Source organism: Antechinus flavipes, chromosome 1 (assembly GCF_016432865.1).
Source record: "Antechinus flavipes isolate AdamAnt ecotype Samford, QLD, Australia chromosome 1, AdamAnt_v2, whole genome shotgun sequence".
In the NCBI taxonomy this organism is placed as follows: Eukaryota; Metazoa; Chordata; class Mammalia; order Dasyuromorphia; family Dasyuridae; genus Antechinus; species Antechinus flavipes.
Genome location: NC_067398.1, coordinates 430,318,153 through 430,341,656, shown reverse-complemented (window position 1 = coordinate 430,341,656; position 23,504 = coordinate 430,318,153). Strand labels below are relative to the sequence as shown.

At 36.8% G+C, this 23,504-nt stretch overlaps 2 protein-coding genes across 2 annotated transcripts; both read right to left on the bottom strand.

Annotated features, from left to right (window-relative positions):
• Positions 1–670: 670 nt before the first annotated feature.
• LOC127543683 (selenide, water dikinase 2-like) lies at positions 671–3,703 on the bottom strand. The gene has a single exon (XM_051969916.1). The coding sequence runs from the start codon at positions 3,622–3,624 to the stop codon at positions 2,266–2,268; it is 1,359 nt and encodes a 452-aa protein (XP_051825876.1). The 5' UTR covers positions 3,625–3,703; the 3' UTR covers positions 671–2,265.
• Positions 3,704–6,380: 2,677 nt separating this feature from the next.
• On the bottom strand, positions 6,381–22,803 carry SERPINB12 (serpin family B member 12). Its single transcript, XM_051969918.1, has 7 exons — positions 21,820–22,803; positions 18,788–18,907; positions 17,872–18,015; positions 16,030–16,147; positions 10,044–10,186; positions 9,297–9,452; positions 6,381–7,678 (listed from the first exon to the last, which is right to left on the bottom strand). Exons 1-7 carry the CDS (start codon positions 22,285–22,287, stop codon positions 7,274–7,276), a joined length of 1,554 nt encoding a protein of 517 aa, XP_051825878.1. The 5' UTR covers positions 22,288–22,803; the 3' UTR covers positions 6,381–7,273.
• Positions 22,804–23,504: the final 701 nt, after the last annotated feature.

The following is a 23,504-nucleotide window of genomic DNA, read 5'->3' as shown; positions in this document are numbered from 1 at the left end:
TCTAGCAAGTATGATACAGCTGTAATAACAAATTAAAATTGCCCAGATATCTACAGCTTTCTCTGCCCAAAGCAGAGCAGCCAATAATTCTTTGGCTTGCCTTTATAACTTTATCCTTCAAAAGGTAATGGAAGCAACAAAGTGAGCTATATTCTAGAACTGATTCACAGTAACAAAGAGAAATTGGCTAGTAGAAATAGCAATCTAGAAAAGTAACTATTCCATCTTAAAGTTATGAAAAACTACCATGCTCTCTAAGATAGGTGATAAACAGATTTCAAAGTTCAGAGAAAGAGTAAAATTGTGCAAAAATGTCAGCCCAGGAGGGATAGAAAGCTCTCAAAGATGAAATTCTGAAGATATGAAAAGCAATTCAAGGAAGGAAAAGGAGACTTAGTTTAAAAAGTCTCAGATACACAAGTAACTCATTAATCAACTCTATAATTTTTAAAAGGCTAGGTAATTGAGGGCAAATTTAAAAAGCATTAAATGGTACTATAAAAACAGTGTTTAAAAAAAAGCAATAGATTTCAGAATAAGCTAAGACTAAGTCAGGAATATAAAGACAAAAAAAAAAAAAGATGTATTTAGCTTATATTGATAAAAAGAGAAGGATAAAAGATGGGATAGTACCACTGCCTAGAATGAATAAAACTACAAAGACAAGCAATAACAATAATAAATACATAGCACTTTAAGGTTTACAAAAAGCGCTTTACATAGATTATCTCATTCGATCCACAACAAAATTACTCAATTCTTTATTTCTCTTCCAAATGGAATAGTCTTTGGACTGGAAAAGAGAGAACAAAAGTAGTTAACAGATAACAGAAGCATAAGGATAAGCCAGAATATATTGGGAACTCATGACTGCATAAATTCAAGTGACTAGGCCCACATGAATTACTTTCCAGGGTATTTCACTTAAAAAACTTGGAGTATATGATTGCTAAACCCCTGTCAGTAATATTTGAAATAATTATAGTTGATATTTATCTATCTTTTAAGATCTGCAAAGCACTTCACATGCATCATTTAATTTGCACCTCATAACAACCCTGTGAAGTAAAAACAAACATATTTCAGGGATGGGGAAACAAGTTCAGAGAAAATACGTGAGTTGCCCATGATCACATAACTAGTATTAGAGGAAAGACTTGAAATCAGATCTCATGTTTAGAATTTTTTCCAAAACAGACAGAAGTACCCCAGTCTTGGAGAAGGGTAATATACTGATTTTAAACAAAGGGAACTATATAGGCCAGAGAGATTAACTTTGATACTTATCAAAATAACAATGTATTAAAAAACAAGACATTGATGAATATCTGGAAAAGGCTGTAGTGCTTATAGGAAACCAACATGGCATCATCAAGAACAGTTCATGCCAAACTATCCATTTTCCTTTTTTTGATAATTTTGCTACACTGATAAAAGGAATGCTAAGGATACAGTTTATCTAAATTTAATTTTTTTTCAATTGTTTATTGAGATCTGAAAATTAACTTTTATTAGTTGAGTGACCAGGAATTGACAATTTGAAATTATACATTTTAGTGACACCAAGGCCTAGGCTCTGAGGTTTTGCTCAGCTTCTTCCAATCCTTAACTGGGTTTTATGGGAGAAGCATCATAAATAGAGACAAGGCAAGGTTAGCAGAATGGCTTCAAGTCATTACTTCCCAATCTCTGGACAAGCTGCTCACTTCTTGGCCAGGGTGGGGAAGAGCCAACACTTCAGAAAAAAAAAAAAAAGTCCAATAAATAATTCCAGATAATACCATCCTATTATTACAAGTTTGAAAGTTTTTGTTCTAGGCTTATTTGTTTATGATCTAAGTTCTTTTCAATGTGTCCTTCACCTTCAATAAATAATCTATAATTTCCTATGTATGAATATAATCAACCAAGCAATCTCTCTAATCACATAGTTTAAGAAAAAATCCTCAAACTTTTAACAGCTTCATCTTGCTGCTGGAAGGGGAAATAAAGTTATACTGCTTCTCTCCTACAGAAGAGAATGCCAAACCCATCCAGAGAGTAGAAAACATTCTAAAATATAATTTATGACATTGAATTAAGCACAAAAGCAGCTGTTTTCCTTAACTGGCTCATTAATCAAAGTCACCCAAACTGGGCAACTTTACCATTCAAATAAGTTTCTTTGGAAATTCCCCCTTCCTCAAAATACTAAGTAGTCCTTTAAAACGATCCATGATTGTGTCCAAAAGTCTTTAAGGTCCAAATAAATGCTGCTTTGCCATCTCATGAACTAGACTCAAGGGTAGAATGGGAATTACTGGGATGAAGAGGTACAGTAGTTCCACGTGGTGCGACTTCAATAATCCCTGGCCTGTCGATGATGCGGGCTGTCTGGTTACCTTTTTCCACAATGCCAATAATCCATGCTTGGTGACCCTCTCCATATTTAGGGGATCTAAGCTCAGCACAGAAACGAGCTGCATGCTCTCGGGGTAGACAAATCAGTAAACCTCCAGAGGTTTCTGCAGATGTTCCCTGGAGAAGACCAAAGCGCCCACTGGCCTTACTAATAGCGGCCATTTTGGCGATGATTGGAAGGTTATGAATAACAAAGGATACTTGACTTCTTTGCTGCTTTGCAAGGTTCTGAGCATGTCCCAAGATTCCAAAGCCAGTGACATCAGTGGCAGCATGAGCATTATAAGTGTGCATTAATCCAGCTGCAGTTCTATTCAGCATGGCCATACTAAACATGGCTTCTTGATAAGCTAATTCGACTTCTTCTCTGGTTACCACCAATCTTATTTTATTCCACCTCTCTGGCATATCCAGCCACTGGTGGGCATTGACCGCCACTTGAGTTCCTAAAGGTTTGGTCAACACCAGCACATCCCCAGGAACTGCATTATCCGGCATGATAAACTCGGTAGGTTGGCAGACCACAGTAGCAACACCTCCAATTATGATCCAGGGGTTTACCACCGTCTGTCCACCTGTCACTGATGTGCCTCCTTCCTCAGCAGCATCCCTAAAACCTTTGATCATAAGAGGCATAATTTTTTCTCGTTCATCCTCATTCATCTTTTGGCTGACACTGAGTAACATCAGCATATTATCACATTCGGTAATGCCCATGGCATAAAGATCACTTAGCACATTGGCACAGGCAATCCGTCCCATCATGTAGGGGTCGTCAACCAGGGGGTAAAAGAAGTCCGTGGTCTGCACAAGCGAGAGCCCGCCGTGTCTCAGAGGGATCACACAGGAGTCCATTCCTATGCCGAGGATGGGGGAGGCGGAGTTGGCGCCCGCCGTGCGGTGCAGGAAGCCAGCATTCGCCCCGGAGTCCTGGGAGGTCTGCTCCGAAGACTCTTCCGAGGAGCTGTCCCCAAAGGCGAGGCCTGGGCCGAGGGCCCGCGGGGGCCGCTCCTCCAGCCGCTTCAGTCCCGCCAGGAGCGTGAGCAGCGCCTCCTGGGGGACCTTGCAGCCTCATCCTTTCATCTCGGAGAAGCTCGTCAGGCGCCAGTTCGGGCTCAGCCCCAACGCCTGGGGCTCAAAGGGGCGATAGGAGCCCGCGAAGAAGCCGCCGATCGCTGGGGTGACGGCTCCGTTCCCAACCGTCGCTGCCGCCGCAGCAGCCATAGCGCCTGCTCAGTCCCCCCGGCCTGCGCCAGACTCTCGCGAGGTTAGTGATAACTGTCCTTTTACCGAGCGTTCCTTCCGCCTACTTTGTGACGAGTAGAATGAGGGGAGCGGCTCTCGCTGTCTGGTGCGCTAGCTCCTGGGCCGCAGCTGTGGGCTTCTGTTGCTGTACGGGAGCGCGAACTCCTGGGCTGCCGCTGAGAGCCTCCGTTGCTGCGCTGGAGCGCGAGTTCCCGGGCTGCAGCTGACTGGGTCTCGTGCTGTGCTGCCTAATGCGCGAGCTCCCGGGCTGCTGTCGCAGAGCGCGCAAGGAGTGGGAGGAGAGGATGCGGAATGAGCTGAACGGCCCCACGCAGAGCCCAGCTTTAACTGGCTCTGGGCCGCCTTGCAAAGAGGCTGCCAGTGCAGATTCCCTAAGGGGGAGGGACTGTGCTCGAAGGGCCCGCTGCGGTTTTATCAATGATAGACACTGCCAGCAGCTAATAATCAGCTTATGATTGGCATCCTGGTGTCGGGCTAAGGAGTCGCCTCGTTCTGCGACAGGCAAACTGTGAGGGGTTAAGTGACTTGCGCAGGATCACACAGATTTTGAAGATAAAATTCAAATCGAGATCGCCCGGATTCCCAAGTCCAGCCTACCACTGCCCCTTGTCCACAAATTAAGCAAAACTTTAACAATAAAGGTCCAAAAAGCTATAAATGAATTGGGTCGGTTTAAAAGATGAAATTTAATGGAGCCACATAAGTGAAAAATCTTTATATTTAAAAACTCATTTACAGATAATGGCAGCTCTCCCCCCCCCCCCCCAAAAAAAAAAAAAAATCTGAGGCTTTTAGTGGACTACAAGTTCAGTATGAAGAACGCTTGCATTAAGTCCACGTTACGTGATGCACTTTTATTTATTCTGGCCAGACCCCATACCCAGAGCATTATATTCAGTTTTGACAGCATGTTTAGGAAGGATATTAATAAACTAGAGAAGATACAGAAGCGAGCAAACTAAGAGCTTGGAATTCATAGCTGTATGAAGTCTGAGGCAGCAAAGTGGCTCAGAGCAGGGAGAAATTTGAATTCGTAATCCAGCCTCGGGCACTTCTATGTGTCAGACCCTATGCAAGTCATCAAAATACTGTCCACCTCAGTTTCCTAAATTGTAAAGGAATAACATTCATCTCACAGTATTGTGAAGGACAAAATAGATTTTTGTAAAATGCTTAGCAAAGTGCTTAGTACCTAGCAGGAAGTTTAAAAATGCCTGTTTGCCTTACTCCACCTCCCGATTCCAGTAGTACGTTGTTCTTGAAAACATCAGGAAGGCAAGGTCATGACTTGCAAATGAATTGGATTTAAGTGAGGCAGTGCTATGCAAAGTTTCCAGTCTCACTCTCTCCTTCAGTCCAGAAAAATCCAGAAAACTGGAGAAGAGCTGAATGCAGTGGAACACCTTGGCCTTCTTAAGCTAAAGTCTTTCCTAGATCTGTTTGTCTGAGGCAATACCCATTCAATGACTAAGATAAGGTAAGAAATGAGGCAAAGAATGGTCTCTTTTACCTCGTCAAAAAAAAAAAAAAAGAGGAGGAGGAAGATCAGTCTGGGAAAGAAAGACCCTCAAGGTTTTTGGATGAAATAGAAACTATTTACACTAACTCTGAGTCATCAGAACCCAAACAATGACCTAGTGTCTATCCTGCCACCATTCCTAGGAATTGTAGCTATTTGAGCTAGACAACAGAAGACTACTTTGGAGAGAAAATGTGATAATGATCCACAAGGAGAGACTCCATTTATTTTTCTTGATATCAGTCAGAAAGTCTATATTTTTTCCCATTACGTATAAATGAATATTCTCATTTGAAATTTTTCTTTGAACTGTTCGATTCTGCATACATATATTGTATCTAGGATATACTGCAACATATTTAACATATATAGGACTGCTTGCCATCTAGGGGAGGGGGTGGAGGGAGGAAGGGAGGGGAAAAATCGGAACAGAAACGAGTGCAAGGGATAATGTTGTAAAAAAATTATCCTGGCATGGATTCTGTCAATATAAAGTTATTATTAAATAAAAAAATATATAAAAAAAGAGATGAGGAAATCTGGGACCAAGAAAAAAAAAAAAAAGAAATCTTTCTTTGAATCTTTGACAATTTAACAACTTTTTAAGTTTTTTCAAAACATATGCATAGTCCCAATTTTTTTCTTTTTTCTTCCACCCTCTCCTCTAGATAGCAAGTAATCTAATATATCTTAAACTTGTGCAATTCCTCTATACATACTTCCATAATAATCATGCTGCGCAAGAAAAATCAAATCAAAAAGGGGAAAAAAATGAGAAAACAAAATACAAACAAACAACAACAAAAGTGAAAATACTATATTGGGATCCACACTCAATGACCACAGTCCTCTCTCTGGATGCAGATGGCTCTCTCCATCAATATAACAACAGCCATCACAGCTTCTCTGGGACACCATGAATTGAATTCAGTAATTCCACAAACCAGAATTTTTAATATCCTTCTTTTATATCTCGATGTTTGATTCTGGGCAAGTCACTTAATCTATGCCCCAATTTCCTCAGCACTAAATAGGGGTCATAATAGCGCCTATCTCCCAAATTTATTATGAGGATTAAATTAGATTAATATTTGTAAAGAACTTATCATAATTCTAAGTACATAGACACTTAATAAATGTTTATTTCATTCCTTTCTACATTAACCATTTAAATAACAGTCAAACCTTATGTGGATTATACTTCACATCTTTATTGTTTTGTTCAATAAAAATTTTTTTTTTTATTACTTGGCAACATGATTTGGACATTTTAATTAGCAAAGCATCTTTCTTTAAAAGAACATTTTTAAATCAATACAGATGATATGTTATCAAGGAAGACATAAGAAAGGTTAACTAATTCCCCCTCCCTATAAATGTGAGTTTTATTTCTCAGCATTTATAGTGGACAAAACATGATTTTGCTAGGACTCAGATCCTGAGAAATGTCATCTTCCTTGTCTCTGAAAAGAATGCATATTTAACATATTCCTATTCACTAAGGAGAGGATAAATCTAATCTGATTTTCAACTTTTAGTAAATGTTAATCTAGATATATCTAGTTTTGTTTTCCCACTAGGGTTTGTCTGGACTGGAGTACTTCAGGTAGTAGACTCTTAAATGGATATTAAATGGAATTAGCATAGTGTCTGACACAGTGACTTAGGGAAAGCATTTTTATTTAACTATAATTCCAAAACTTCTGTTTTTCTTAAATTGTTATCTAATAGAACCTATTCCTTTTCTGAGTACATTCACTTGTTTCATTAGTTACACCGAAAAACAAAATAAGAAAGAAAATAAACATTTTTCTGAACTTTGTTAATGTGGAAATCTTGGAGTGGGGAAGTCAATGAAGATAAGTGGACCTAGAAGCTAGCAGGTGAACTGTCAAGAAAGAGACAAATTTATTGGCTATCGTGTTTCATGAACCCCCAGAAGAGAAACCGGAAATGACATTGGTTAATAGCTGGGGGTTGGAGCTAATGAATTGGACAAATTACTGACAAATTCTAATTCTGGTCCCTAACACCCATGTTATACCATTTTCTTGGTACTCCATAAAGCAGAGGAAAATAGATCCATTTTCAAGGAGAGTAGACTTTGCCATAGAAAAGGATGGTGTTTGTTTTGTTTTCTCTGATGAAAAATAAAAATGGGTGATTGGCATTAAATGCCACATAAGGTGATGCAGACTTTGTAGTGACCACAGTTCCTGTGGCAGCTGCTGCCTGGGTACCATCCTCATTAACCTCTAGAAATGTCTTGTGGACAGCTTTTGACAAATACAGATTAGGGCTTGAAGAAATTCCTCTAAGATCACATTTGCCTTCCTCAAAGACATCTGTGATCCCCATTTTTTGGAGAATAGCATTGAGATCCAAGTTACTTTCCATTGTGAACTGAGGAAAGGAGATGTCTACATTTTCTTCGCACATAATAGTAGGACTAGTCCATTCTGTTATTTTTTCATGAGTCATATTCTTTTCAAGCTATAAAGATAAAAAAATAAATAAATAACTAGTGTTAGTAATGAGAAATTTCTTTCCAAAAATTAACTCACTATCCATAGCTGCTGAACACTACAAGAGTTTTTCCCTAGCATTTCTGATTTCAAATTCTTCCAGGTTAGTTCCTTACTGATTTAAAAAGCTATCTTAAACACTTCTGTCCTCAAATGGAAGAGTGACATACAATCTGATCCTTTAACTATCTCTTTGGAGTTTAATTTTTTGAATAATCTATCCCCAGGATTCCAAGCAGCTCCCTATACCTCATATACCCCAGACAGAGGAGTCTGGAAAGTCTAATGCTGAAACTGAAGCATACTTCTCTGAGAAAAAGTTCTAGGCCCTTTCCATACTCTTTGTCCACCTTCCCTTGATTTTTAATAAAAAGAGGTAAGATTTGAGAAGGTATAAATTTTCCCTTTGATTATGAAGAGAAGAGAAAAAGAAAAATCCATTTAGTTTGAATAGTTCCTTATTCATGCAAGAATTTGTTGGATAGATATTTAAGAATAAATAAATATCTGTTTAATTAATTGATGGATGATTTGATAAGTGTTTCTGATAGCTGAAGTACAATTGGACTTCAGAAGTAAAGTCATCAAGAGTCTTTTCTAAATGTGCAATCCACAAAATCACAGAATTTTGGAGTAAGAATGTGTGGTTCAGAAATGATGAGGGGTCACCATTTAATAAAAAAAGCTGGAGAGATCTCTGGAAGCAAAGCAAAGTTTATTATACATTCTCCTAAGAAGGGCATCCCATCCATCGAGCAGACAATCAAAGGGAGGAAGCACTTCTGAGGCAGGGTTGCCACTTTTAATCCTTAACGCAAATACACCCTCCCACTACTGACCCTTATCCTCATTGGCTGAGGATCTTACATTCTAAAATTCGGGAACTATCCAAGAAATTGAACTTGACCAATAAGTACACAGTTGCCCATATTTGACTGAAAGAGGGAGAAAATGATGTCATGGGAGGATAGCAGGAAGGGGATTTAAGTATGCCCTTGACTCAATTTTCAAAGTCCTTCAGGCCTACTCAAACTCTGAAGTAGACGAAGCCTTACTTGAATTTCACAACTGTCTTGAAAGACCTCATCTCATCTCATCTCGTTCAAGAAGGTACCTCTGGGACCTTTTAATCTGATGTGTGCCCATTGCAATGTCCCTGATAAGTGGTTATCCCATCTCTGCTTCAAGACCTACAAGGAATCATTCCATTCCACTTTTATAATTCTAATTGTTCATTAGTTTTTCTTTATATTAAGCTAATTTAGTTTCTTTGCAATTCCCACTCATTACTACTGGTTCTTCCCTTTAGAGCCAAAAACAAATTTAATCCTTTTCCACATGACAGTCTTTCACATTCTTGAATACATCTACCATGATGTCCCTCCCTGAGTCTTCTTTTCTCCAGGGTAAGACCCCCAGTTTCAAGTACTCTCTCTTATGCCATGGACACAAGACTATTTATTATTTTAATTGTTCCATCTCTGAAACTTCCTTGTTTATCAGAATCTACATTTAGTTAATTTGTTCACTTAAGATTTCATTGGTTTAGGTAGTTCCCAACAGAGAAATAAAAAATAATAATTTACCTCTTCCATTCCAGTGAAGTCCTCAGGAAGCAGCACAAACATGCTGAGTTTCCCCTTGATATAGTTCATCTCAAGAATCTGAGTCTTTAATTCTTCAATATAACCAATTTTAAATGTACTCTGCTGTCTCATCATCTTCACACTTTTCTGTTCATTCTATCAATAAAGGCAAGAAAGGTTAAGGGAAAACTATTACCTTTTTTCACAGACATTCAGGCTGCTTTGGGCAAAGAGGGATTGGAACAGAATCGGTGATTTTATTGACTGTGAAAACTCCCAGATAAGGAATTTTTCTTTCTCAGAGCAGGTTAACACTATCTTTACAATTTACATTTTTAGAAAATTACCTGGGGAAGGAGTGTCAACTTCAAATAAAAATGGATTCCTTGACTGTTTATTGACTTAGAAAGCTACAAATTAACATTATCTATTTTGCAATTTCCTCCCTCCCTGCCCCCAACATTTCCCAATTACATTTAAATCTGCTTCTGGTCCCACTTGCATTCCCTAGTTATAAGTTTAATATCTTTGACCCAGAATACTAAGAAGTTAAATGACATGACCAGGGTCACACCACTAGTCTGTACAAGAGGTAAAACCTGATTGCTTTTTCCTGGTTTTGAAGTAGACTTTTTATCCATCACTCTGTGCTGTATCTATTTAATAATATTCTCAAAAATAATAAAATAAAATAATTTTTTTTAATGACTGGTGTCTTTAGTGGAACATGTATTTAGAGGTTACTACCTTGTTTACCCAAAAAGGTGAATCTTCTGTTTTTTCATGGTCAAAACTTTTTTCCCATTTGGCCTTATAGTAGACAGCATTCACCAGCACCAGGACTGTGGAATCAGTAATGTTGTCTTTGTCAAAGAGGTCCTTGATTTTACCTGAAGGAAACGTCCGAAAACACATTCTAAGTGTAAGATTTTGTTGTTGTTCAGTTGCTTCAACAGTGTCCAAGTCTTCTTAATCCCATTTGGGATTTTCTTGACAAAGACATTTCCTTCTCCAGTTTATTTTGCAGATGAGAAAACTGAGGCAAACTAGGTTAAGTGATTTGCCTAAGGTCATACAGCTAGTAAGTGTCTATGGACATATTTGAACTCAGGAAAGTCAATCTTCCTCCCTTTAGGCCTGTCTCTCTGTCCACTGTACCACATAGCTGCCCATAGCTATAGTCAAATCACTGCTTTGGCTCTAATTGTTAGGAAGTTTTCCTTCTATTAATATTCTTTGAAGCTTACACCTAATACTTGTTCAGTTTTCTTAGGAGAAATAGAACAAGTGTAATCCCTCTTTCATATGACAGCCCTTTAAATCTATAATAGATAGCATGTCCCTTCAAAGTCTTCTCTAGCTGAAACATCCCCATTTCTTTGAACTAATCCCCCTGTGGCAAGTTCTCCAGTCCTTTTAGCATCCTGGTGACTGTTTCTGGATATAACTTCTCAATTTCTTTCCTTAAAGTTGTTATCCAGATCTGAACACAACATTCAAGATCTGATATAACAAGATGTGATGTATCATAAGATAGTGATGTAACACTGTAGATGTACAGTTATTACCTTCCTTGTTCTAAACACTATAGCTTTCTTCATGGGGCCCAGGATAGTATTTGCTGGGGTCTGGGCGGGGAGGGGTCCCCGGATCAAAACTCTTGATTCATACTGATTGCAAGTCACCTGAAACATTCCAATTTCTTTCACATAAGCTAATTTCTCACCATGCCAGTCTCATCCAAAACATTCTATTTTTGAATTCATGCATAGAACATTGCACTTATTCATATTAAGTTTCATTTTATTAGACTGAGCTCAAATTTCTAACCTGTTAAGACGTTTTGAGTCCTGGTTCTGATCTAATATGTTAGCTTCCCCACCTAGTTTTGTGTCAAATTCTTCTCTCAATGCTGCAAATTTGATAACCATGCTACCTATGTTTTTATCTATTCGTCACTAGTAAGTGTAAAGGGCAGGAACTTTGGAGAAATACACTTAAGGCTCAGTATGATTGATTTAAACAAGGTGTTAACTCAGTGGAATTGATAAGACAATGGTTATCTAGTTTAGCATGTGAGTTCTCTAGTTCAGTATAATTGATTTAATCTTACAACAAAGAATGGTTCCCTAGTGATATAATGATTGGTTTATACTCAGTATACTGTAATGATGTCATTGTAATAGAGCATATAAAATGGGGACAAACTCAGCCAGAGGGAAACTTCAAGACAGATACCATCCTGCTGGCTTTCCTGGCTTTATCACTTCACCACAAAAGACCAAGAACTCAGGACTTGGTCCTCCAGAGAGCCAATCTGAACACTATATTTTAATCACCTCAGTGTGGAGGCTCTAGAAAGCAATAGTACATTTTGTCAACCCAACTTGGGGCTCTAGAAAGCAGGACATTACATTTGGATCCGCAGACTGCTGACAAGATGATTGGCTGAGACTGCTGATGAAGACTGGGAGACTGAAGGAGATAATAAAGATTTTGGACTTTATTCCTGACTATTGTTGTGGTGATTATTCTGTTGAAACCACAGCTGGTTCTGAGACCTCCAGAAAGCTAACCAGAGCACTACAAATAAGTCTTATGGAAATAATAAATATAATATGATGAACTTAACTCATATGTTATATATTAATATATGCTATATAAATATGATTAATAAATATATAACTAATAAATTATATGTAACAAAGTAATAAATATAAATGGAATGATAAAGATTCAAAGATAGGTCCCTGAGGCACTAAACTAAATATCCTACTGGAAGCTGACATTTTAATCAACTACTCTTTGGATCTTGACATTCAATAATCTGATTTCACTTAATTGTAATGTTATCTAATCCATATCTCTCCATTTCATTCACAGGGATGGTAAAAAAAGATTTTTTTAAAGTGTATTGCTGAATTTTAGGTCAACTAATATAGCCCATGACTGACCAATCTTGTAACTGCCAAAAAAAAAAAAAGAAATGAGATTCATCTGGCATAATTTGCTCTTGAAAAAACTGTTTGAGTTTTTTTTTTTTTGTTTTGTGATCACTTCTTCTTTTTCTAAATGCTTGCTAATTCTACTCTTATTTTCAATTATTATTATTTTAATAGCATTTTATTTTTCCAAATACATGCAAAGATAGTTTTCAACATTCACCTTTGTAAAACTTTGTGTTCCAAATTTTTCTCCCTCTCTCCCTCCCTGCCCCTTCTTCAAGACAATAAGCAATTCTATATAGATTAAACATGTGCAATTCTTCTAAATATATTTCCATATTTGTCATGCTGTACATGGGAAAAAAAACATGAAAAAGAAGAAAAAAAAACAGCAAATAAACAACAAAAAACAAAGGTGAAAATACTATGCTTTGATTCACATTCAGTCTCCATAGTTTTCTCTCTAGATGCAGATGGTTCTTTCCGTCACAAGTCTTTTGGAATTGCCTTGAGTCACCACATTTTTGAAAAGAGCCAAGTCCATCACAGTTGATCATCCCATAATCTTGTTGTTACTGTATACAATGTTCTCTTGGTTCTGCTCACTTCTCTAAACATCAGTTCACATCAAGTCTTTCCAGGCTTTTCTGAAATCAGCCTGCTCATCATTTCTTATAGAACAATAATATTCCATTATATTCATATATCATAACTTATTCAGCTATTCCCCAACTGATGGACATCCACTCCACTCAATTTTCAACTAACTTTTAATAATATAGTATAGGTTCTAGAATTTTACCAGGTTTTGAAGTCAAGCTTATGCTTGACCCCACATTTTTCTTTCTTTGGTCTTGCAGCATCTGATTCCTGTCATTCTTGATATGTCAAAGATTAGTAACAATAGTCTAGAAATCATGTCTGTAGTTCTTTCAGCATTATCTATGCCAAATTATTTTAATTCATAAAACATAATCTTTCCCCTGAAGCCATGATTACATGGACCATTTAATTGACTCTTTGAATACTCTCCCTTATATTGCTGTTGACCTTTTCATTTAAAAAAGGCAACATGTTCACATCAAATGAGTATTGTCTTTGGAGTTAAAGGATCTGTCTTTCTATTTTGAATCTAGTGCTTGTTATTTGTGAGTCCTCTGTCATATCTCTTAACATTTCTGAGCCTTGGTTTCTTCAGTTCCAAATAAATAGGTGGAGTACATGTCCTCTGTAGTCTTTTCCAGGTCGAAATCCCATCATATTATGTATACATCCTGTCTCTCCAATTGGATTATAAGTTCCCTGGATGCCTTAAACATTCTTGTATCCCATACAGATTCTACAGCAATGCTATATAGCAACAGCTAAGAAAATGTCTGTAGATAACTCAAAGACAACATGCATAAATAACTTCATTCTTAGGAATCCCATCAAGAAGCCTGATGGTCAATTAAAGTACTTGATAGCATATTGATTCTCTCAGTCCTGGGATACAAATGTGGTTAGAAAGCTGTTCAGTCTGGCTTGTGGCAGACTTGGACTATTCACCTTTTCCCCATGAAATGCCATGGATTCTCAGCCCTGTACCAAAGGAATTGGTTTTCTGTATTAAGCATTAGCGGGAGAGGTTTAGAATCATAGAATGGTAGATTTGGGAAGCATAATCATCAATCATGTTCAACTCACTTGTTTTACTGATGAGGGCACTGCAAGCCCACAAGCTTCAGCAACCTCCCCAAGATCATATAACTAGCTGGCAGAAGAACTAGATAGCACTGGAATTTAGCTCTATAGATCATTTTGATTTCTTTTAGGATCCAATGCAGAGGGCAGAATTAAAAAACAATATTTGTATAATAATAACAACATCAGAAAGACAGCTTTGAGAGACTTAAAAATTCTGACCAGCTCAATGAACAGCCATGATTTCAGGGGACCAATGCATGAAACATGTTAGCCACTTCCTGACAGAGAAATGATGAACTTGGGATACAGAATCAAACATATATTTTTGGACAGGAACAATGTGGCAGTTTTGTTTGACCATAATTATTTGTTACAAGGGTCTTGTTTTTCTTCTTTCTTTTCCCTTTTAATTTGGGGTTTAAGAGAAAATAAACATTCAATGAAAAATAAAGAAAATAAATAGATGCATTAATTCAGATATAACACCCCACAGTCTTAAGAACAGCCTTAATCTTAACAGAGTGAAGCTTCTTACTCTAATTTAATCATATTATTAGTATATTACAAAGGCAATAGCTTATTTCAAAATATAATAATAGAAAAAGTAGAAAGAGTATTGATCTTGGAATAGGAAAACCTGAATTTAAGAATGATTTTAGGCAAATCATTTTAGCACTCTGGGGCACATTTTGCTCATCTATAAAATGAGAGGGTTGGGACCAATTACTTCTAAGATTCCTTCTAACCACGATAATCTGTAACCTGCTTATTAGAGATAACCATAAGAATATATAATTATGAAAGGGGGAATAATGTTGGAAAAAAGATCAAGGGGTGAGATGTAACTTCATAGGTACTGGTTCATGGCCCACAAAATCACAGTAATTAACCCTGAGGAAAATGTGGTTGGTATTCTAGGCTATAGGTGAACAACCTAGAACCTGTATTTAAAAGTGACATTTAAATGTGATTGGAGTTGAATGGACACTTTTCGAGGTCTTATCCCTAGAAGATCCTGCCCAGTGACTTCTTAATTTAGATATGTCAAAATTCAAAGCATTTCGATTCCACCCACAAGTGATCTAATCACAGTAAAAACTGTGCCAAGAAAGGGAGAGGTCCCATTTTTAATGAGCAGTGCTGTTGCCTCTTCAAAATCAAACACTGGGTTGTTTTTTAAAGGATTATGTGTACTGATGCAGTTTCTCGTTTCAATTCATAAAAATATTCTATTCATACTATATTTAAATCTTTACCTTTCTCTGCTTTCTCATGTATTCCTCTTCACTCAGGACAAAATATAAAATATTGAAAGAAAATATTAGGAAAAATTGGCCTTTATTGCTTTAGTTTTGTTTTGGCAAACCCATATCTCTGCAGAATTTAAACTCTGTGTGGCAGCTGCTTTATATGTAATAGAAATAGAAATTCTGAATTTCTTGCTGGTGTTCTCCTGTGTCATGTTGATGTTTTCCTCACTATACAAATAAAGATGTTAAAGAAAAACATCTAGGTTCCATTGTCAACCCCGTTAGTACTAGGAAAGCAATTTTTCAAAACTCTCATAGGAGTTTTGCCAATAGTATGATGTAGCAAGCAAAGCATTGCTTCTAAACCAGAAAAACAACATTTAAATAATAACAGCAAGATCAGAAAGACAGTTTTAAGAGATTTAGGAACTCTGAATCCCCAACAACTCGATTGGAATCCCAATTCTGACACTTGGTCCATGATACTATGTAAAACCCTTAACCTATTTTATCAGTTTCACATGTAAAATGAGAATGATGACACTGATAGCCCCAACCTGATAAGGTGGTCGGGAGGATTAGTGAGATAATTATGGAAAAGGCTTTTTAAATTATGAAATGCCATTTAGATGTCAGTTTTTATTGTCATTACTGTTATTAGTATTATTATTTATTTTTGTTTGTAACTTAGCAATCATTTATTCTCACCAGGCCTAATTTATTTCATCTTTAAAATAAAGGGTTTCAATAAAATGGATACTAAGATTCTCTTTTAGATCTAACTCATGATAAACATGCAAATCTAAAAATCTTTAGCTTTCCAACTCATACTATTGATTCTCACATTCTTACCTTGAGTTTGACATTCAACCCAGAAATTAATTTGTTGTCTGGATTTTTCTGTATCTTTTTGAAAATCCACACTTTCAATGGTTGTATGATAAAATTCCATCACATTATCTGAATATGCCTATTAGATTAGAGAAGTGGAAGATGTTACAACAAAATTATATATATTTAACTAAATCACCAGATAAGTAATTCAATAGTAGAGGGAAATCAGTCTCACAAAATATCCATAGTCATTGGATATGGTAGAAAATGGGTCTACCCATTCCTACTCATACCCAGTCTGAATCAGACAGTACCATTTGAGCAATTGCACTGAATTAACATAGTCATGAATTAGGGCAAAATTAGGGAATGGTATATTCCTTTCCAAGCCAGTATTCCATGTTCAATTTATGGCCTACATACAAACTAGATATTTTTAAGTGACATAAACCACATCATCATTATCATTATCATCCTCATTGATGTTATTCTTATTATTATTACTCCTGGAAAATCAAAACCTAGTATACAAATCTCATTTTATTTGTAAGATGGAAGTTTGGTTCTACTCTAAATTAGGAAATATCTTGGAATGTCATTTTTTCCCAATTCTATTGCACAAATTTAATTTTGATTCCTAAGGTTAGGGATACTCCTAAATGGCAAAAGCATACTTCCTACTGTTGGAATGGTTATGGTTGGATAAGGATTCAGTCAATCTTCTCATTTTCCAGAAGAAAAACAAGGCCCAGGGAAATTAAGTGACTTTACAAAGTTAGTAAGTATCTGGTTGTAGGATTTGAATCTGGGTCTTCCTAATTCCAATTCTAGTATCATTTCTGCTGTACCACTATTGTTTCTCTTTATGTTTAGAATGTCTCACCAGAAGTTGACATGGAGCAAATGCACCCTGGTGGGTCCACCATTACCTAGAATCCATTGTTGCTAGGGAAGATAGTTGCTATGGTAAAAGCAAGACTGGGTGTGACAACAGAATGGTAAGTATGGCAAATTGAAATGCTTCTGGTCTAACCGAATACCTTGTTCATTACTGATTTAAAATCACAACTATACCTCCTCAGTCTCAAGTTTTGTCTCTTGTTACACACATACCCTCTCCCTTGTTGATCCTTCTGATATGTTTTTTACCTGGCTTCATCTTCAGATCTGTAGATACATAACATCCTACTTTCTCTAGCCGATGAAGTTCTATCACTGGCAACCCCAGCTACAGACTTTGACCTTTATTTGCAGACATCATATATTATGTCTAAGAATTGTTATCTCTGGTCACTGATCTCTGCTTCCTATACTGGTGCCCATCTTCACCCTGTAGACAAGATATATAATGCCCAGACATCTTGACCAAAGCCTTTCCCCTTCTTCCACAGTGCAGGAAGGCTTCAGAGTGGACCATGTTGGCCATAGAACCACAGCTTATGCTAGACAGTTAGGCCGTTAGAAATGGAATAATGAGCAGAAGAAATACTCAGAGACTTACTAGAGCATAAATTGGAGCTGTTTCAATGAGACAGCTGAGTTAGTTGTGGACTTCATCCAAACTATGATTGGACATTTATGCAGCATTTATGGTATCTTTCTAAGAACTAGCAGGAGGAACACACAATTCTCACTGATAGAGCTACAGACAGAAAGCAAGAATAGCAAGGAGCAGTCTAATGCGTGAGAAAGACAATCATGATGCAATATTGAGAAACACAGGCACAAATGGTTACCAGTCATCATCTCCAACATGTTATTTTGTTCATCCATTACATTATCCTCAAGAGGAGCATTATAAAACACTGCTCTAGAAGGGAAAGAATTTCAAAACTTACTTATTAGCTGTGCTCTACTTACAGGACAGATTGGAAATTCCTGCTCGCCATACAGCCTGTTGGCCATACTCAGGGTATAATCACATTTTATCCTGTCCAGCTTCTTGAGCAGGTTCCCAAAGTAAGAGTCAGAATCTTTATACCCATCACTCAAGGATGTCGTATTCTTGATAAGACATAATGAAATTGGAGCAAGTGTCATTAAACTGTCCCTTGAAGACACAGTCTCTTCAGACATCTACTTATCATCATTCAACTAATTTCATTCAAGTACAATAGTATTTCTATGTAATTTAAAAATTTTTATTGTAATATAGAATACTTAAGTAACAATGAATACTATAAAGGGAGCTCTTTAAATGGCATATTCTTTCATCTTACTGTATTGTCCTTAGAAGGAACACTAAAAAAATCTGCCAAACTTCATACAATCTTATCTGAATTTCAGGATCATGACAGAAACCTATTAAACTAACCTACTAAAACAACCTGTGAGATGGCCTCTAGAGAATTTCTTTACTACAGCAGCCACATTTGTGATAAAGAGCCCAAAAAAATTCTTTGCATTTATTGGGTGAGAATCATTGTGGAAACTTCCTTGAGCCTGCCCTTTTCTAAGTCACAGCTTCATATTACTCATAGAACTCTGAGTGGAATAGTAATTCCCATCTTTCTAGCAATTAGCTATCCTTCATGCAATTTCAGGGGGAAGTGGAGGAATAACCAAATCGATTAAAGCAAGGACTGGCAGCTGAGAGGAATCACAGAGAAATCTCCAGCCTTATATCAGTTTCTTGTTTGGTTGGTTGATGTTTTTTCTTAGATGCATGAAGCCTAATGCTGTCTTGAGCTTTTATCTTTGAAGAAAACCCAACCAACAAGCCAGATGACAATCTTTATTAAGAAATGAAATCAGTTTATTATTAGAAGATAGATACCTGTGTATTTGAAGGTTCTGATGTCTTTTGTTGGTCCCCTTGGTCTTCTTGACTTTTTCCTTTTGAAGAAATTTTAGGTTCTTTGCTTTTGTTTTGTGAAACTTCATTGAAGTGTAGCACCTGCAGAGTAGGAGTGTGGAATTAAAAAAAAAAAAAAAAAAAAAAAAAGGCAAGAGCCAGAAGTCTTCATTTCTTAATGCTGACTCTATCCCTTAATAGTCAATGCTTTAGGAAAATCTTTTAACCTCTTGAAGTCTCAATTCCATCATCTATAAAGTTCCCTACATCTCCCATACCTACTCCCACATGCCATTTTCAGGATTCTTATAAGAATAAGTAGAGAATATATTGTATTTAACTTATACTTTAACATATTTAACATGTATTGGTTAACCTGCCATCTGGAGGAAGGGGTGGGGGGAAGAGGGAAAAAGTTGGAACAAAAGGATTTGCAACTGTCAATGCTGAAAAATTACCTTTGCATATATTTGTAAATAAAAAGTTATTTTTTAAAAAAAGAATAAGTAGAGATAAAATGAGTGAAGAGATAAAATTTCACATAATCTAAAAGTTGAAAAAAACTTCAGAGGTAATCTATCCCAACTCATACTTGGATATTATCAATCCTTTATTCATTCCACTTGGTCATCCAACCTTCCCATGAAGACCTCCAGAAATGTAAAATCTACTACTTTGTGAGGTAATCTATCCACACTGGGTAGTTCTAATTATTAGGAACTATTTCCCTAAATAAAAATCCAAATCTGCCACTATAATTTCCCACATTGCTCCTTATTCTGCTCTCTAGAACCAAGCAGAACAAATCTAAATCTACCTTCTCCATTGGCCCTTTAAATGTTTGAATACAATCATATCCACTCTAAGCCTTCTCCATTATTAAATATAAATCTATCCTTATCAGAAATGGTTTCCAGTCCTCTCACCAATATCTTCTTCATGCTGAATCCTCCACCTCTATTAACACAAGTGATTAAGTGATTTCCCCAAAGGTCATACACAGTAACTAACAGAAATGTAGCTTGAACCCAGGTTTTAAATTTTTAGAAAAGCCATCCACAGTAGATACTGTCAAAAGATAGAGAAAACTAAAAGAAACATGGTTTGAAGCCCTAGATTAAGACATGAGAATTATTCTTGTCTCCTATCTGCCACTTGTGACAGTTATGACAACCCCTTTATTCCCTCCTCTCTCCCCAGGCTTTAGTATTCTTATGTGTCAGATGAGAGCATTGAGCTAGTAGTTTGTTCTTTCAAGATTGTTCCAGTTTTTAACATTCTGTAATTCAAAAGCTTCAAGGTAAGTGAGGGTTTCCTATGGTGATATTTTGCAGTTAGCAGTTATTTAGAACCTTATTAAAAGGCACCATTCTTAGATCAAGGCAGCAGGGTGATGGATAGTGTAGTGGTTAGAATGCTGGCCCTAGAGCCAGAAAGGCCTGACTTCCTCTCCAAGATGATCTCGTATCTGTTTTATATGTGCTCTTGTATTTGTCTGTACATGTTCATATTGCCGCTCCCATTCAAATATAAGCTCCCTTAAAGGAGGAACTGTATAAGTGGTTAATAAGTGTTTCTTGATTGATCAATCAATTCCATCATCAATATTAAATCATGAGAATAAGAAACTGAAGGTGTTGTGGGATAGTGAATGGAGATCCAGTTAGTAGTTTTTTTTTTTTTTAATCCCATGTGAGTAAAAAATATGATATCTAGAACACAGCGAATGCTTAATAAATATTCCTTGACTGACTGACTTACAAATCAACTATTCTTAGCAACATTTGCATGTAGAATCTCATTTGGTCTAATCTATTTGACTCTCTACAAGGCTATTGAGTGACAACTGTGTATATAATCCTAAACTTTTTAGTTATTGCAAAGACTATATGGCATCTTGTAACACAATAAACATTATTTACATATATGAATGTGAATATCCTCTTTTCTCATGCCATTCTTCCTTTTCACCCCTTCTTCTAATTTAAAAAAAAAAAAAAGCTCTGTGTATAAGCATTCACTCTGGCACTTACTAGTTGTGAAGTTATAACTTCCATGAATGTAATTTCCTTATCTATTAAGTGGAATTAATAATACTTGTGCACTTTTCTCAAAGGCTTATTGTGAGTATCAAATGAAATGATGGATAATTACTACCCAAATGAGACATATTATTATTATTATTATTTAATCCTGAGGTGCTGTCTTCAAGGAGGTAACTATACAGCTGAAGAGACTATATATAAAAAATACTAGATTAGGAGGTAAGAAACTTAGAGTTCTAGCCTCAGCTTATCTACAAACCATCTTTATGACCTTGTATTTGACTTGTCCACAGGTTTTCTCATCTGTAAATGATAAGATTGGCCTAAGCTTTTTCCAATTCCAAACATCTCTAAAAATCTACAAAAATATACAAACAGAAAAATAATATGCAATGGCAAGCAGGATATCATGGTTACCACATGATTATTACAGATCATCACTGATCTTATGGGAAATCAGAGAAAGGACAGATGACCAAAGCCTGGCAGGGTTGAAGAAGAAGGCTTTGTGGAAGAAGTAGAAATACAATTATGTTTAAAGGACTTACATCAAAGGAGAAGAAGGAAAGGCATTTTAGGCAGAGGCAATATGACTAAAGTACAGAAGGAAGGAATGTGAGATAGTAAGATCAGTGCCTGGGCAGAATAAAGGACTCAGGTTCTTACACTGGGCCCTTATTCAGACAGGAGAAGGTACAAGCACTTATTAAACACTTCCTATATATAAGTTACTGTGCTAAGCACTTTGGAAATATTATCTCATTTGATCCACATAACAACTCTGGGAGATAGGTGCTATTGTAGGTAAAGGTTAAGGTCCCACAGCTACCAAGTGTCTGAGACCAAACTGAACTGTCTTCCTGATAATATCCAGTGTTTAATCCACTGCTCCACCTAGCCACTTGGAGAATAACTTTGAGTGCTTTTAATGAGAACAAAGATAATGAAAACATGGTAATAAGCACTTACTTCATTGATCTGATCTGCAGTAGAGCCTTTAGCCCCTAGGCTGATCATGCCAAAGGCAACTGAAATACTCAGAGGACAGACGAAGATATTTGCCGGTTCATCACCTTTATTTAGTTCTTGAAAAAGATCCAAGCAAAACTTGGTATTGGCTGTCACGAGGGAGTCCATTGTGAAGCTAAAAGGCAAAGGAAAAAAGCAAAAGAGAAGAAGGGAGGGAGGGAGCAAAGGAAAATAGGAAGGAAAGAACAAAGGATGAAGGAACCAAAAAAAATGTAGAAAGAAAGAGGAGAGAGAAAAAAGAAGGAAGGAAGAAAAAGGAAGGAAGGAAGAGAAGGAAGAAGAAAGGAAGAATAAAGAAAAAAGAAAGGAGAGGAGGAAGAAAAAGAAGGAAGAAAAAAGAATGAGAAAAGAAAAAGAAAGAATTCTCAAATTAAAACACGTCACTCTAAATTCTACAAGATTTGTCATGAGTGCTTATTCATTAGCATTTGAAAATATGAAAAATGAAGTCATAATCCTCCTAGTACCGATCTCCTCTACCACTGGTAGAATACCTTCAGGAGTTTGCTCTATAGGAACTAAAGTGAATTGTTGCTCTTTTCCCAGCTAAATGCCCACTCAAGTCAACAGCCAAGAAAAGCTTCCTTTTCTATTTCCCTGTCACAATGCAGTACTTGGCTCTTTCTAAACATGCTATCCATTTCAGTTCAATTGTCAAATGTCTATTAAGACCCCACTGCCTACTATGCCTTGCCCTATATCCAGAGGGTGCAATTTTAAAAAGCATATAATCCAAGGCCAGAAAGAGCATACACTCTACTAAGAAAATGAGAAATATACATAAATGACAGAGTAATATTAGGAAGTGAGAACTATACTGAGTAGTGAGTGGCTTAAAAAGCTAGGAAGTATTCGGTTCATCTGATACATTGTCCAAGTCATTTAAGCTCTCAGTCTTCAGGCAAATCTCTGGAAGGATAAAGTATGAAGAAGATGCTTATCTTGCATTTCTCTTGCAAGTTCCTCACCAGAAGCTGCCAGTATCATTGAAATTACTAGTTCAATGGGGAAAAAAGGGGTGGGATGGGGAGATGATCAAATATATGAAAATCAAACAAAATGAAATGAGTGATTCACAGTGATAGAGATCACTTCTTGTTAGGGAGGTCAGGAAAGATGACACCTGAACTGGACTTCTTTGAAGGAGAAGTCTATCAGTAACCAAAACTGGGAGAGGTAAAGAGATGAGTGCAAGATAGGATTATAATTAGCTTGAACACACAGAGAAGCAGAACAAGACAAGTTCAGGAAATGAGAAGCAATCTAGTTTGGCTAAAAAGAGCGAGGCTGTGAAATGAGACCAACAGAGTTATTTAAAATGAGACTTAAAAATGAGGTTCTAAAATGGAGTGGTGTCAATGGGAATTGTCCCAACCCAGAATAGGTTCCTCCTTGGAAGGGAGGAAGCTCCTCATCCTGTGGAGACTATGATGATTATTTGCTAAAGACATTATTATAGAGTTGGATGTCTGGTCAGATGTGGATAGGATCAAATGATTACCAGCTTCTATGACTCTATAGAATAGACATTAAAAGTATTGTAGAAATAGAATAAATTGGACTGGATCACTGATTTGGTATAAGCAATGACAATAAAGAATGATTCCAAGTGACCCTTACACAAG